Source organism: Pectinophora gossypiella, chromosome 21 (assembly GCF_024362695.1).
Source record: "Pectinophora gossypiella chromosome 21, ilPecGoss1.1, whole genome shotgun sequence".
Lineage (NCBI taxonomy): Eukaryota > Metazoa > Arthropoda > Insecta > Lepidoptera > Gelechiidae > Pectinophora > Pectinophora gossypiella.
This window is the reverse complement of record NC_065424.1, coordinates 11,453,771-11,470,435: the sequence shown is the minus strand read 5'-3', so window position 1 is coordinate 11,470,435 and position 16,665 is coordinate 11,453,771. Positions and strand designations below refer to the sequence as shown.

The 16,665-nt window shown below is 37.5% G+C and overlaps 3 protein-coding genes across 3 annotated transcripts; 1 reads left to right on the top strand and 2 right to left on the bottom strand.

Moving 5' to 3' along the window:
- The first annotated feature begins 412 nt into the window (after nt 1–412).
- On the top strand, nt 413–2,264 carry LOC126376698 (26S proteasome non-ATPase regulatory subunit 9). The gene is made up of 3 exons (XM_050024251.1): nt 413–731; nt 913–1,145; nt 1,608–2,264. Exons 1-3 carry the CDS (start codon nt 521–523, stop codon nt 1,824–1,826), a joined length of 663 nt encoding a protein of 220 aa, XP_049880208.1. The 5' UTR covers nt 413–520; the 3' UTR covers nt 1,827–2,264.
- LOC126376687 (dual specificity protein phosphatase 23-like) lies at nt 1,894–5,264 on the bottom strand. Its single transcript, XM_050024242.1, has 3 exons — nt 4,551–5,264; nt 3,473–3,596; nt 1,894–2,504 (listed from the first exon to the last, which is right to left on the bottom strand). Exons 1-3 carry the CDS (start codon nt 4,932–4,934, stop codon nt 2,239–2,241), a joined length of 774 nt encoding a protein of 257 aa, XP_049880199.1. The 5' UTR covers nt 4,935–5,264; the 3' UTR covers nt 1,894–2,238.
- Nucleotides 5,265–7,757: 2,493 nt separating this feature from the next.
- Nucleotides 7,758–14,863, bottom strand: LOC126376692 (dual specificity protein phosphatase 23-like). The gene is made up of 4 exons (XM_050024247.1): nt 14,794–14,863; nt 12,703–13,127; nt 9,593–9,716; nt 7,758–8,165 (listed from the first exon to the last, which is right to left on the bottom strand). The coding sequence occupies exons 1-4, from the start codon at nt 14,819–14,821 to the stop codon at nt 8,014–8,016; spliced, it is 729 nt and encodes a 242-aa protein (XP_049880204.1). The 5' UTR covers nt 14,822–14,863; the 3' UTR covers nt 7,758–8,013.
- Between the last annotated feature and the right edge of the window lie 1,802 nt (nt 14,864–16,665).

Sequence of the window (16,665 nt, the reverse complement as noted above, 5' to 3'; positions counted from 1 at the left end):
ACTTTTCAGGCTACGTTCACCAAAAACAATATAGATGGCGTTGTCCAGCTTTAAAGTGATAATTATGTATTTTCTCATTACTCGGGTAGATAATTTACTCCAAAATACAATGTAATGGCAGAAGCATTATATAAAAATAATTGTAATACCTCGATATTTGGATCACATTATGAATAGAATTATGTGGCTACCTATATTGCTTCTCTTTATTTTGATCAGAATAATACTGAGTTTCTAAGAACTCATTTAAATACTCCGTCCACGTAAATAAACGAAAGGAAAAGAAACCTCCCTAATAAAAAGTATTTACTATTAAAATCGGTTTAACGCCTTTTGAAAGGTTTAATGTAAAATCGTTATAATTTATCGTTATAAATAACGTTACATTATTTTTTTTGCATATGGCAACACATTGCACTAAACTTCAAAACAAAATTGTAAATCGTATCGTGTTATTTGTGTTGTTTTCATTACAAAAACGCAAAAAAATACCAGTGAGACAGTATAAAAAGGGGAGAAAATGGTGGGATATAACAGCAACGGTCCGGCTAGAGATCGCGTCTTAAGATTGATGGATGAAAAGGATCGGATTGAGAGTGAAATTCGTGAACAAAATGCTGTTTTGGAATCTAATAATATTGGCATGCACGAACCCTTGGTAGACGACCAGGGGTTTCCTCGGAATGATATTGATGTGTATAAGGTCCGGCACGCGCGACATCGGATCATTTGTGAGTATAAAGTCTAATATTAAAAGTTACTATTCATGAGAGGTTATGATTGTGACTAAGCAATAAATGTTTATTGAGATAGAAATATACTTTCTATTCTATACTATTCTCTCTTATTCATGTGGGTTATTACTGAGCTAATGTCCCATGACACAGGTACTTCATTAAAATACCATTTCAGGCCTTCAGAATGACCATAAAGCACTGATGAAGCATATAGAACAAGGTCTAGCCGAGGTCCACTCCGAATTCCTGCCATACCAAGGCACTTCGCAGCCCACCACATCACAAACCAACGGTCACAAGATGAATGGCACCCGAAGCAGTGGTGATGATGTCATGAGTATAGGAGAGAATGACCAGGGTTTTGCTGTTGTTACGTTTGTGCATAACGGGTCACCTGCTGACTTAGCTGTGAGTATTATTTAACAGTTTATTACAATAATGCTTTACCACATGGTACTCTAGGGATGGTAAAAGAACCAGTGGAAGGCAGTTCCGATTCTGAGAGGATGAAATTATCAGAGTGGCTGTGAAAAGATTGGGCCTTTGCCAATGTGCCCACAGATGACATTTGCCATGTACCTAATTAAGTCTCTTTTGTAACTATTTTCTTTTATTTTGGTGCAATAAAATATATTTGTATTGTACTGTATACCTACCTAAATGTTACTGCCAAGTAACGAATGTACAGGGGGGTTGTTTGCCTAAGCAGGGTTAAAATTTTTTTCGTTAAATTATTGAATTCATTGAATTGAATTATTACTAATTGAATAAAAATTACTACTAATGGATTTTTTTCTTTATTAAAATGTATTGTATCTGAAACTTGGTTAATAAATAAAAATGTATATTTTTTTGTTGTGGTTTTTTTAGGGTCTATGTGAACAAGATGAGGTACTTCAATTCGGCTCTGTCAGCCCACACAACTTCTCAGACATCACGCAAGTCCACGATGTAGTGGCCCACTCTGTCGGTCAGAATGTCCGTTTACTGGTGAGACGGAACAACAATATCCTTAACCTAACCGTCACCCCCAGACCTTGGGCTCAACCGGGCTTGCTAGGTTGTCAGATTGTCCGAAGAGCAAATTAATATTTTTTTTTTTACATTGCACACTGTTCGTAATTTAAGCTGTTTTTTTTTGACCAGTTTTTTATCTTTTTATTTTGAATAGAATTTTCTTATATCAAGGCAGCCGTTGGCTCTGATTTTGTTTGATATTAACAGCTATTTTAATGAGTCATTTATGAAATGTACTGTTACAATATTACCCTCGAAAATATTTATTGTTGTTTACCTTTTAAACACCTATTTTGTAAGTTTGTTATCTAACAAAAAAAAAATAAAGAAAAGAAGGAAGAAGAGTACATTTTGTTTCTTGTTGCAATATTTTTTAATTTTGGAAGTTACACAATTACAAAAGTACTAAATTTATAAGGAACATCATTCGTAAACTGTCTTTTCATATGCCTAAAAATTAAAAATTGTAAATACTTATTTAACCTTAAAAATAAATGTGATGATTGATGACCATTGCCTTTGATTTTTTCCGTTCTTTTTTCTTTTCTTTTTCATCGGTCTTTTTTTCGCCATCTTTTTCGTCGCCGTCTTGTTCGCCATCTTGATTTTCGTCCTCGTCGATGTGTTTCATGGAGCAATCGAAGTATAGTTTATCTTCTACCAATCGGTAGTCGGGCTTTTCAATTGTGCCTCTAAGGCAGTCATGGTAGTGGCAGACCATCTTTTCTTGTTCGTAGGTTTCACAGGAACCTGAAAAGACATTTTTGGATAAAAATCAACTGAATAAAAAGGGATGGATGTATGATGTGAGCGTTTTTGTTATCTCTGTGTTCTGCATAAATGCAGAAAAAAAATGAATGAATGATTAAAATTCAGGTGGTAGTTTATATTTCCTATTGTCCTAGCCCCTAGCCGGACAATAGGCTAGTTTCCAACTAGTCAAATCAGTTACTTTTTACTAAACGTCAAAACACGAAATTACTATGGAATTTGTATGAAAAAGCACACTGTGACGTCATAGAAAAATGATAAAATGTCGGCCTTATTATTACGTTTTTCTTGATTAAAATAAATAAGTTAATTCAAAAAAAGAAAACGTCTTTCGTTAGTTTTAGATCTGTCTTTATTTAGTAATCAGAATTCAATAATTTATCTTAAACCTAGTACACAACCCAATTGTGTTGCAATCATTTATAAAAATAGTTCTCATTTTATCCGCAGAAGAATTTGCAATAGGTAGGTAATACCCAGGTGTACTTTTGACAAATATAGTGAAGTGAGGGTAGTTACCACATGACAACATCTTCATTAGACACAAATCACTCGCCATTCAGTGCGTGACCAAGGTAGCAGTGTGACGGAAAAGCTGGGAGATTTTAGTAAGGTACGTATTTTCTTTTTTTTTACCTTTGACTTTCCAGGCTATGTTCCTAAAAAACAATATACTTACTACACAATATACTATATACTTTATACAATATAATATATACTTTTTGACATTGCGACGGATATTATGATCTCGTCTTGGAACATTCTACATGAAAATGTCAATATAACATTTTGAGAGGGTTTTTTTAAATTTCTGCCTAAAATTTACATGTGCTCTATTTTTATGCTTGTCGATTACCCGTCCCTTTCCTTTTCGACGGCTAAGAAAGTGACAGGTATAACTTAAAATAACATTAGATGGTGTATACTGGAATCAGCACCATGTTTACCTGGTCTCTGCACCCTGACAGTGAGCACGGCGCGTTCAGGGGCCATGTTCTTGTAGTGGACGAGATAGCACGCCAGCATGGTCCCGGTGCGGCCGCGGCCATGTCGACAGTGAACACCCACCACCTATAGACCGACATGAATCAACAATAAGTAGGTATGACAAATTCGAAAGGATTTTATTCATATCGTCGCATTATAATGAAAACCTCGTAAGCGGAAAACAAATCACATTCGAGAGATTTTTTTTTTTTAACAAAACCTCGCAATTAATGTTTACTGTCTATTTGTTACTATCTCCTCTCTGTGTAAGTTGTTTTTATTACGTGTTTTGATTGTAAGTTATGTGTTATTCCGTGTTTGGTTTTTTATCTGTTCTGTGGTGTCCCTTTATAATACTTAATTAACATTTCTTTCTTATTTTTAATTGACAGTCTAGTTTCAATCCACAAATTTTGGTCTCAATTTTAAAATCGAGGTTTTGTTGACGAAATATTTTCAAATTTTTAGTTGCGTTTAGCGTTTAGTTGTTTTTACTACTTATAAGGTTTTTTTTAAATTATTTGAGTGCGCTTCACCACGATCCAGGCTGGTCGCGATGTGGTCTAAGGTGGGGCACGCAAAGTCAAAATAGGTAGTGCCTAGGTATTCACTCTTGCCCATTCCAGGCTACGTTCACCAAAAACAATATAGATGGCGTTGTACAGCTTTAACGTGATAATTTAATAATACCTATTTTGTCATTTCTCGGGTACTTAGAAAATTATTCCAAACTACAATGTACTTCATGGCAGAAGCATATATAAAAATAATTGTGGATTGATATTTGGATCAATTATGTTGCTTCTCTTTATTTTGGTCAGTATAGTAATAGGTGGAAAATGTAATTGTGCCTGGGTATAATACAAAAGGTCATAATTTATACCCAAAAACAAAGATAAAAAATGCGTACATCTGTTTATCTATGAAATTAGAAGCTTGAAGAAAAATCTGTACAGCGCCATCCATATTGCTTTTTAGGAACTCGCTCGTCATTGCCTTATTAAGGCGTATTCACTGTGAGTAGGTTACATTACTTACCTCTCCTCTAAGTTCAGCTCTTTCACAAATCTCTATGAACTTTATAATTTGTTTTAAAGTCGGTGCTCCGAATTCCTTCAGTCTAATCTCAGTCCATTTTAATTTTTTCTCACACTCCAAAATAGGTGGTCGTCTTTCAGGAGACAAAGTAATAAGATGGTTAACACCTACATCCACTAAATAGTTCAGATTCTCAACAGTCTGAGGCCATCCCATAGCTGCGATTTTGCCTTCGATAAACCAGGAGAAATTGTAAGGAGGATATGCATCGTATTCTTTCTTTTCCACCGGAGTCTCTGGTACAACTTCCGGGGTTTTTGGCTCGGAATATTTGTAGAATAATCTTGCCAATTTCACGTTCGTTCTCTTTGGTACTGAACTCATTTTAGACCACGGTTTGAATTAAATTTGCTTGAGGTTTGTAATAAACTTACTTATTATACATTAATTTTAAACAACACTAATTAATTTTACAAATAACGCCGCATACCGAATGTATTTAGTAAGTGACTAATAATAGTGTTTTTTAGCCAACAGATTTCTTAACAGACACTTTTCCTTCGACTAAAACCTCATTCTGTTTTTCGGCTGTTCAAAACTGTCCTTAAATAAATGTAAACACAAAATACACGTTGGAAACTGTTGAAAACAAATACACGTTCAACTTTACTAGAAGTGCGTCTATTTTAGCTGTTTTCCCGGCTCTTATGACGTTCAGCGATTGCTGGAATCCCGCCAATATATCTGGCTGGCACAAATATAGATTTGACATTTAGAACTGTTTCGTAGACGTACGACGGATGCCAATTCGGATTTATTACGTGTAATTACTCTGGCTAAGTTTAGAAAGGGCAGTGTTAAAACTTGTGTGCGAAGAGAAAATCGATGACATTTAACATACATAAACTCACGCCCGTAATCCCTAATGTGGTGGGCAGAGCCACAAGTAATCAAAGACAACTTGCAGCCACTGTTGATACGATGTCGTAAGCTGGATATGATGAACCTTATGGTGATAAGGGATCAGCGTATCGCCCATAACATTAGTCCATCATGTTAGAGGACATAATCCCTCTGTCGGCTTTTACGACATGCCCGGGAAGACAAGTAGCTGCACGTGTTCTATGTTTTTAACAACATAAATGTCGCTGCAACATTAATTTTGATGATTTATGTTTTCTCAGAGTTCATTTGAATGATACATTTTAATAATTTCATGAAATTAATAAACTTGGCAGACTAAAGCGCAAAGGTAGTCTCGTAAATATTATTTTTTTGACAGTAAAACAGAGCAGTATCGTCCATTGAAGTGCCGTTCCCATTTCTTGAACATTCCCGGCAGTTTTTTTTTGACGTGACTTATTGTAGATTTGCCGCAGATGGCATTAACTACTTTCCGGCCGGAATTCCCGGCAGTAAAAAGTCACAAAACTTATATAAAAAGAGGTTTATTACCTAAAAAATCTTTAGGCAGATAAGACTAGGGTACATTCCCACCATAGGGATCACATTTTTGTGATATTGTCCCCACCGGGATTCGAACCCGGGGCCTCCGGATCGTGAGCCCAACGCTCAACCACTGGACGACCGAGGCTGTTATACACTACTCGTCGACAGTAAAACAACGCATGAATTCATCGTTATTTATTTATTTATTTTTAGTTTACTTATCAGGTACTTACAACAAAGTTCATTAAATAAGCTTAATATCTCTCATTCCATTCAATCACTTTTTCACATATTTCGTAGGTACTTACAATTTGAATTTGAGGTAATGGCCCCGATTCCTGCAGACACCGCCTAATTTTATTTTAAGTTATATCCGTCAAAAAGGAAAGGGACGGATGATTCACAGCTCTTAATTTTAGGAAGAATGAGTAAATGAATGAATAACGCGGGCGAATCAAAAGGTACGTCGCTGGTATGCAATCCGTTTGACGTGCTGTCTACTTAACTGTGTCGGGTTATTGACGGATGTAAAATTTTTAGATGGTTGGTTTAGATTTGTGCATAAAATTGACGTGTGTTCCATAAATTTTATGCTTGTCGATTACCCGTCCCTTTCCTTTTCGGCGGATAAGAAAATGACAGATATAACTTAAAATAAAATTAGATGGTATTTACAGGAATTATTAGCACCATTATTTAGAGTTTGAATTAGGTTTGAATAGGTACTAACTTTATTATGCCATTTGATTTGTGTTCTTCTTACGTGTGGTTTTGAGTTGTGTGAATTTTGTTTGTGTATGCATAATGTAATGTGTGTGTGTGTTTGTTTGTTTGATCTGCGCCCGCGGCGCGTATTATATCGAGGGCTTCGACCAATAGCTGTACGATGTTTATCCACGTAGATAGCATTCGCTGCGTCTATTGGTGGTAATTCTAGTCCTATTGAAGATTTGCCGCGGATGGCATTAACTACTTGGCCGGACAAATGGGGAGCGCTGAGGGCTCTCACCCGGTACAAGTTTAAGACAACAGGCCTGAGGGTCCAGTTGGGCGCGAACCTAGGCACAGGGCGTCGTCTGAGAGGAAGAATATTTGAAAAAATTAATCGACCCTAGTAGGTCGATAGTGATAAGCGCTGAATGAGGGAAATCGTCGACCTCGCCGGCGGGGTCGGTATCGGGGTTCTGATGGACCCGTGCCGCCTGTGCTGAAAATGTATGAATATTTAGTGTATGTGTATGATCTGTGTGTAGTGTATTATGTGTGTGTGTGTGTGTGTGTGTGTGTGTGTGTGTGTGTGTGTGTGTGTGTGTGTTCTGTTCGTATAAAATGTGTATGTAGGTATAATTCATCTTCTCAATAATAATAACCCTGACCCCAGGGTTGATGAGGTTGGTACAACCTAAACGATAGAAGATCATCACATGTGTAATGTACCTAATGTCAAAATGTGCAAAAGAATGTCGTGTTGCAGTAAAGTGTAATTGTTGTGTAATATAGTTGTTTTGTATTGTTTTATGTTGTGGTTTTATGCTGTTGTATTTTGTACATGAGTTAGTTAACTTCGTAAATGCAGTGTGCGTATCTAAATTTTTGTGCTGTTGTGTGCGTTGTGGTTGCTATAATGTAAAGTGTTTTTTATTTGTGTGTAAAAGTGTGCAAATATCATAGCTCGTATGTGTCGGTATCATGTGTGTAATTTTTTTGTAAGTTCAATTAAAGATATGCTTAATATAATTAAAGCACATAATAACGGGTTCTTACCGCGTTTAAATGGGGACGCATGGCACTTGCAACAGTGTCGAAATATCGGGAGTCTCATATCCCCATTTAAACGCGGTAAGAACCCGTTATTATGTGCTTTAATTATGATAATAACCGCGTAAACTTAAAACATATGCTTAATATCCATCATAATTCATCTTCAACTCTTTTACTTTTAAGTATTCCTGTACCTACCCTCAAATTAACATACAAAATGACTAGTCTTTTCGTTTAATATTAAGTTCTTAACCTAAGCGGCAGTCTTTTGCGTACACTCTTTAGCCGCTTCGACGAACTCCTCCATAACTTCACCGCTTACTCCGAACTTCAGTGGGTTGTCTTCAGACAAATGCTGGAAATACATGCCCACTACATCCTCATGCTCAGGGAAGTCGCAGGAACCTGAAAAAGAGAGATATTTTTGCTTTATTTAAGTAGTTGCTTGCTTTATGACAATAAATTTCATTTCATTTCATTTCATAAGGAATTTCTCTCTCAAAGTGAAAACTTGGTCGAATAGAATCTGTTGAACTCGTAGCTCGTGTCAAGCTGGGAGGAGCGTGGTAACCGTCACACCACCAGGGGCCTGTTTAATAAAACTTACAATTGTATATTACAATGACAATTTGATGTACATTGCGGAGTGTGTGGTCACAAATATTTTGCAGTTTCATATTAGCTACGTAATGAACACCAAATTGTCGTTGTAATTTACAATTGTAAGTTTTATTAAACAGGCCCCTGGTCCTCCTCCTGTCCATGCGGTTTTTTTTTTCATTTATATCTTCATCAAGCCGATGTATTTATTCTCTTATTCGTAATTAATCGCCTGATTTCCTCGAGACGGAGATTGAGAAAAAACAAAAAGAGCAGAGCTTATGAGAGAAATTATTTTTTAAAGTAAATCCTTGTAATTTAAATCCATGATAGCTCAGTTCGGAGAATTTGTGACTTAGATCGTAGTTTCGCGAGTTCGAACCAAGAACGAGTCTTCGCAATATGCAAGCTAGTTTCAATCCACGTAAAAAAAATTGGTCTCGAAATTTTACCCGAATTGGGTATTTGACTGGGTCAAAGATAAATTTTAAAATGTTAATCTAGAAATAGAAGCCAGTCTAAGACGATCAAAAATCAATCTCATTTTACTTTTCGACGTATTTTCGAATTTTATTTATGAATTAAGTAACAATCAGTGCGAAGTTTGACCGCTTTTATTGATGACGTCACAGGACAGTATTCCCATACAAACTCCAAAGAAAACTTTCGTTTTGACGTTTCGTAAAAAGTATCTCATTTGACTAGGTTGTCAAGTAGCCTATTGAAATTAATTGAAAAAAAAAATGAGGGTTTGTTAAAGAAAATCACATTCGAATTTGATTTACCACAAAATGGCGCTTACGTGGTTTTCACTATGAGGTGATTATGGTGCTAATTCCTGTATACACCATCTAATTTTATTTTAAGTTATATCTGTCATTTTCTTATCCGCCGAAAGGGAAGGGACAGGTAATTGACAAGCATAAAATTTATGGAACACACGTAAATTTTAAACAGAAATCTTAAACAACCCTATAAAAATTTTGCGATGGCTAATAACCCGACAAAATTAAGTTGACAGCACACGTCAAACGGTTTGCATACCGGCGAGATACCTTTTTGATTCGCCCGGGTTATTTATTCATTTACTCATTCTTTCTAAAATTAAGAGCTGTCTATCATCCGTCCCTTTCCTTTTAGGCGGATAAGAAAATGACAGGTAATAACTTAGAGTAAAATTAGAAGGTGTCTGCAGGAATCGGGGCCAATGTCCTGGTTAGGTGTGTGCGTACCTGGTCTGATCATCCGGATGACGTTGACGGCCTGGTCGGGCAGGAACCGGTGGAAGTGGACCAGGTAGCAGGCCAGCAGCACGCCCGAGCGGCTGCGGCCCTGTCTGCAATGGATGCCCATCACCTGCAAGACATTACAGGACAAACATTAAGGTTGGTAATCCACCTCACACCTCACTCGACAGAAGACGAGTAGAAATGTTTGCCAACGTGGAAGTTCAGATTGAAGGCGTAACCCCGGAAAAGTAAACCAATGCCCTTGGGCTCAGTGATGTGACGTTCCCAAGAATATTCCCGTTGTAAAAAAACTCTTACTTTTTTTAAATGGTTTTTTCTTGTACTCTGGTCTCATCTACTTAAAGGCTAGGTAATAAAACTCTTTTTACATAAGTTTTGCGCCTTTTTAACAATACAATACAAAAACTCTTTGCTTAAAACATTATAAGTAATCTTCTTCTTATCGTGTGGGTTGTGAAGTGGAATACCAACCTCATCAATCCTGGTGTCAAGGTTATTACTGAGCCGCCAAAGGCCCCTGACATGGCTCATGTAACGACTACATACTTACATCAGTAAGTAGTAACCGGGATCAACGGGCTAACGTGCCGAAAAAAAAAATGAGAATAAAGCTCTTTAAACTGACGTGCCTTCCGAAGTACAGATCATCTTACTTTCGGACAATCAAGTGATCAGCCTGTAATGTTCTAACCAAACTAGGGATCACAAATTATTTTAATTATTTTTGTGATATGTCCCCACCGGGATACGAATCCGGAGTCTCCGGATCGTGAGCCCAACGCTCAACCATTTCGAACTGGACCACGGAGGTCGTTAACATATATTAAAAATACATTATTAACGGAACGTTCCTAAAGTGGGAATATTCCCTGGGACATCACTGCTTCGATGCAAAATTAGAAACTCATGTGGGTGTTTTTCGTAATTATCATTTCCGACATCATTACCCTCACTCTGAAATAATATTTTCATTCCATAAGTGTCAGTAGTCAATTCACACTTCATTATAATTAACACACGTTCTTTATACAAATTACCTTTCTGCTTTTTGTAAATATTTATTTTATTTTATAGAAGATCTTGCACTGTCCCGCACGAAATTGTGATAAAAGTTTTCTTGCCATCGATTGTCTGGCCCAAGGCCGCCAGATTTTACTGTATATTTCGTTCATGTGTGTAAAACTTCTTTTGTATGTTGTGTGCAATAAAGTATATTTGTAATACTAGGTAAGAATCCTCAATGTCTACCCCGCGCCAATACAAGCTTGATTTACTTCAAATGCCTTCCAGGCTACGCTCCTCAAAAACAAAATAGATGGCGCTGTACAGATTTTCCTTCGTTCAACCTTCTAATTTCATAGATATTATTTATTTTATTTTGTTTTGGTTTTCCCCGAAGGGTAAGGCAAAGGGAACTATGCCCATACAGCCATGTCTTACGTATTTTTTTCTTGATGATTAATGAAATGGTGAAAGGTGATGACGATGAACGATGAAATCTAAGCCCCCACCCTCGGAGCAGACTCCTACTCCGAACCCCAAACGAATTAACTCAAAAGTCTGCCTAAACTTTCGAGTTCTGAAGCGGCTTGTTGGCACGTAGCGAAAATAGATAGGTACACTATGTTGATTAAATATTCCGATATAATAACACTGTCGCGAATGTTTTCCGACTAACTTAATGCTATCATTAACCACAAAACACCACTTCGTATTAATTATTTAGATTATTCAATGAAGAAAGCAACTGTCCCGTTCCCGTTCCCGTCAAAATAAAGAGAAGCAAATACGTAGCAACGTAATTCTACATAATACATACATACATAAACTCACGCCCGTAATCCCAAATGGGGTGGGCAGAGCCACAAGTAATCAAAGACAACTTGCAGCCACTGTTGATACGAAGTCCTAAGATGGATATGATGAACCTTATGGTGATAAGGGATCAGCCTATCGCCCATAACATTAGTCCATCATGTTAGAGGACGCAATCCCTCTGTCGGTTTTTACGACATGCCCGGGAAGACAAGCAGCTGAACGTGTTCTATGTTTTTTATTTGCTCCCAGAACAGCATAGAAGCAAATGATGTGAATAATTCTACATAATGTGATCCAAATATCAAGCAACAATTGTTTTTTATGTATGCTTCTGCCATTTCATTGTATTTTTGAATAATTATGTATCCGAGAAAATAGTTAATTATCACGTTTCATTTCGACAGCACCATATATATTGTTTTTTCGGGAATGAAGTCTGGAAAGTCCGTCATTGTTGGTTGAATGATTTTAGGGGTCTTTGTAATCAGCAATGGGAGCAGGACGTACTTATATACGCAGGCTATTTATGTTAGAGCCATGATAGCCCAGTTGGCAGAACGCTTGCCTCTCACTTTGAGGTCGCAGGTTCGAATCCAATACAGGCCTAAGCCAATGATTGTCGAATTTGTTTTCGAATTCATGTTTGGATCATATGAAATAATTATGCACGTGCTAAACGGTGAAGGAAAACATCGTGAGTAAACCCACATTCCCGAGAAATGCATCTGTATTGGGCTGGTTTTCCCTTCACGGGTTGGAAGGTCCGATAGGCAGTCGCTTCTGTAAAAAACCGGACCTGTCAAATCTTCAGGTTAGGTAAGCGGACCTTGTGAAAAACGGGATAATGCTAGGGAGATGATTTATGTTCATATTTAGCTATAAATTGATAAACCACTCTTCTTCTTTCGTGTGGGTTGTGAGGTGAATTACCAACCTCATCAACCATGGTGTCAGGGTTATTATTGAGTCGCCAAAGACCCCTGACATGGCTCATTAACTACTACTTACTTACATCAGTAAGTTACTACTTACTTAAGCCACCGGGATCAACGACTTAACGTGCCTTCCGAAGCACGGGTCACCTTACTTTCGGACAATTGGGTGTGAGCACCCGTCTCACTCGTAACCAAACCAGGGCTCATAAAAGTGATTTTTGTGATATGTCTCCACCGGGATTTGAACCCTGGACCGGATCGTAAACCCAATGCTCAACCACTGGACCGTTACAACAGAAACACCAGTTTATTTAGGTCATTTATAAAATTAAAACTTACCTCTCCATTCTTGTCCGCTCGCTTACACACGTCAATGAACGTCTTAATTTGATCTATTGAGGGTAGTTCGAACTCTTCAATGGGTATCTCCGTCCACCTCAACCTGGGGATGTCGTCCACAGGAGGTTTTTTCCCCGCCGTCAGTGTTACCAGAGTTGTGATACCTTGGTTAGTTAAAAACTTCAAATTCTCCTTATTTCGAGGAAAGGCCATAGCTGCCAGTTTTTTTGGGATGACCCAGGAGAATTTTAATGGCGGATAAGCGTCCACCTCGATTTCAGGAAACGGGTTTTCGGGGATGATGACGGTTAAGTCGTTCCTATGCTCCTTTTTGGCGCCAGCGAGGTTCTTGTCGTCCTGTTCTGTGATGTCTTCGAAACGCGTCACCACGTGATATTCTTCCATGTCGTCGTCGTCTAACTTCACTGCCACAGAAAAATTAAAAAGTTAAAGTACTTTTTTAACTTTTAATTGGCGGGAATTGGTTTCTTCTTTATTTTTTAACTGGCGGGAAATTTTATTTTTTTCTAAAAATACGAACACTGGCACTTTTCACAGTGACACCGTTTTTCGCGCTTGACCATTTGGCGTGAGTTTCCTGTGTTGACTGAAGCGTTAAGGTAGGGAAATTTGGCACTCTCCCCTTGTTCTGGAGAGGATGTAACATTTATTTCTGGAGGCCCGTGCCTTGACCACGATAGCTTTTCCATTGCCAACGTGTTTTGCCATTGAACTGTGAGTTTTATTCTTTGGCATTACGCGTTGAAAGCTTTTGTCCGTTGAAGTTTTTTTGGGTGTTTTTTGGGGGACTCTCGTAAACAATTACGCCAGTATGAAAAAGTTGTTAACAGATAATAAATTATACCGGATGAATTTAATTCAGTCGCATTCGTTTCTGACGCCATCTTGCGTAGTTTGAATGGGTTAGTGACGTGCAAAATGGCGTCATGTCTACAAACAAAAATCAATTTGCGCCTCACGGTGTTTACATGCCTGTCTTTCTGATAACGTAATGGCCTATTTAACATCATAATAGCTGCAATTCCTGCCAGAATAACTTTATGTGCATCGCCAGTATCATATTTCGTTGCTGGGTACTTCGATAAACATGTTTACATGCAATATTTATCTAAGATGCTTTTGACTTTGGCACGATTATATACCGGGGCCTTTGGCGGCTCAATAATAACCCTGACACCAGGGTTGATGAGGTTGGTATTCCACTTCACAACCCACACGATAAGAAGATATAGCGAGACCTACGTAAATGGATGAAACTTTTTTTCAATAAGAAGCGCTAACAGCCTCCTTAGTTCAGTAGGTGAGCGTTGGGCTCACGATCCGGAGATTCTCTGTTCGATTCCCGGTGGAATCTACTTAGTTCGATTAGGACATTGCAAACTGAAATAACCTGATAGTCGCAGAAATAAGATGATTCTGTGAAATATGAATGTAAAACATACCACCTATCATTATATTGGTCTAACAGAAAGCTCTGTGAGGTGTGTGTGGGTACATAGTTCATCTTGCGACGGATGATTATCCTACCTGCTTTTCCACCGTAAATTTCTTTATCACCTCTGAGATTTTCTAGAATTTTTATTATTTAAAAGTTGGTCTTCTAGCCCCTTATATCACACCATCAGCCGTATGACGCCCACTGCTGGGCATAGGCCTCCCCCAGGCCCCTTATATATCTTTATATTATTGATACCTTTTGCATAGGATGTGTTGCCCTAACTAATAGCTCAACCAGTTCAATCTCTGCCTGGCCGAACGCTGATCCCCAAGACACAGGCCTATTTATAAGCTTAGAAGCAATAGGTAATAGTTAAAAATAATAGGTAAAAGCAAATAGGTTAATAAAAATAAGTAGGTAGCAACATAATTCTACACATATTTGATCCAAATATCAAGCAACAATTATTTTTATATATACCTCCGCCATTACATTGTATTTTTGAATAATTATATACCTACCCGAGTAATGAGAAAATAGGTTATCATCACGTAAAATTTGTACAAAGCCATTTATAATGGTTTTTTTGCTCATTTATTTAAAAAAAAATACAATAACGTCAAAACACTCACCGATTTCAATAACTGGAGATGTCGTCATTTTTATTTTATTTTTTCTGCTTTTTTACGTACTTAATATTATTAATATATTATTGAATGAAACCCCGATCCCGATCAGTCGTAATGTAGAATTATAACTGATTGAATGGACACCTGGGTCTTAATATGGCCATCACATTATTGGCAACTGTCTACAAATGTTCATGCCCATTTATTATTAAACAACATACATTAAACTCATGCTCGTAATCCGTAATGGGGTCGGCAGAGCCATAAGTAACTGGAAGACAACTTGCAGCCACTTTTGACACCTATAAGGGTGAATCTCAAAATTTCAAGTTTGGTGGCGAAATTTCATATTATTTTTTCGTGAAAAATTTGGTTCCGACATGAAAAAGATCCAAAAGGATCCTCGGTTCCGACATGAAAAAGGAATTTTTCAATTCCCAATTTCCCCAATTTTTCACGAAAAAAATATATGACAGTCGCCACCAAACTTGACACATTTTGATATTCAGCCATAATGGTCCTAATAGAAAGGATACGAAGGGCTCTGTCGGATTTTACAACGTTTTTATGAAGAAGCTGATAACGCTTTCTGTTTTGTAATCGCTCTAAGTCCCGCATAGAAGCTTGGAATTCAATTTACAAAATATATTTATTGAGTGGAATAGATAGCACAGTATCAGGTAATTTATTGTGCAAATTATTTTTGAGCAAATTATGTGTATGCGATGGAAAATTCCACTTGATATTAACTCAGAATAATAAGCTGTCAGTATGTCATCCCTCTCAGTATTCGTTACGATGTCACTTACACCCCGTCTAAGTACATACAGATAGCCATACAAGTAAGTATGGGTGTAAGTGATACCGTAACGAATACTGAGGGGGATGATTCGGACCATGCTCCTTAGTTGATATTAAGTGGATTTCCCGACGGAAAAATCATGAAATTTTTAATTACTTTTATTTCCATACTTTTGCAACGGAAAATTTCACTTGATAGAATTATCCCCTTCAGTATTCGCTACGTTGTCACTAACACCTTGTATTTGTGAATACCTAACCTATTTTAAACCTTTTTAAAAGGTGTTTTAATGTTGCAATTATTATTGTCAACAAAATCTTTCCGATCAATCTTCTCACGTAAGTCTTATTGAGAAATACGTTGTCGGCAAAAGTCAGTAGATCAGGGCATCCAGGAATAGAAACTATCTTTGAACTTTTCACTAATGATGTCATAACACACTAACACATTCAAATTTACACCTAAAGGTAATGAGAATAAAGTTCGGTTTCTATAGTTTTGCACGGCCGCCGTCTTGTCTGGGACTCTTGCGCAAGATAATATTAGAATAAGGCGTGAACTTGTAACAAACTGAAAGAGATTTATTTGATTTTAAACATCAGTACAGAAGTGTACCCCCCTCCGGTTGATTGAGGGGAGGCCTGTGCCCAGCAGTGGGACGTATATAGGCAGTTTATGTTTACAGAAGTGTTAGGAATAAATAGGAGTTTTGGGAATACATATTTGTAGCACATTTTCTTAATTTAATCTTAATTTAAGAGGGCGAGCGAACTGAATTAAAACAAAAACGCGCCTGCCTCCCGCACCTCTCTTGGTTTCCGCTGTCGCCATACCCCCGCGCCCCTGCACTATAGCTAGTTTTAATCCAGGTAAAAAATTGTAGTCTTAACTTTTATCTGGATTGAAATTGCTTCTTCTAGGAGCAAATAAAAAACATAGAACACGTTCAGCTGCTTTATCATATCCAGCTTACGATATCGTATCAAGTGGCTGCAAGTTGCCTTGATTACTGTGGCTCTGCCCACCCCATTAGGAATTACGGGCGTGAGTTTATGTATGTATGTATTTAAATC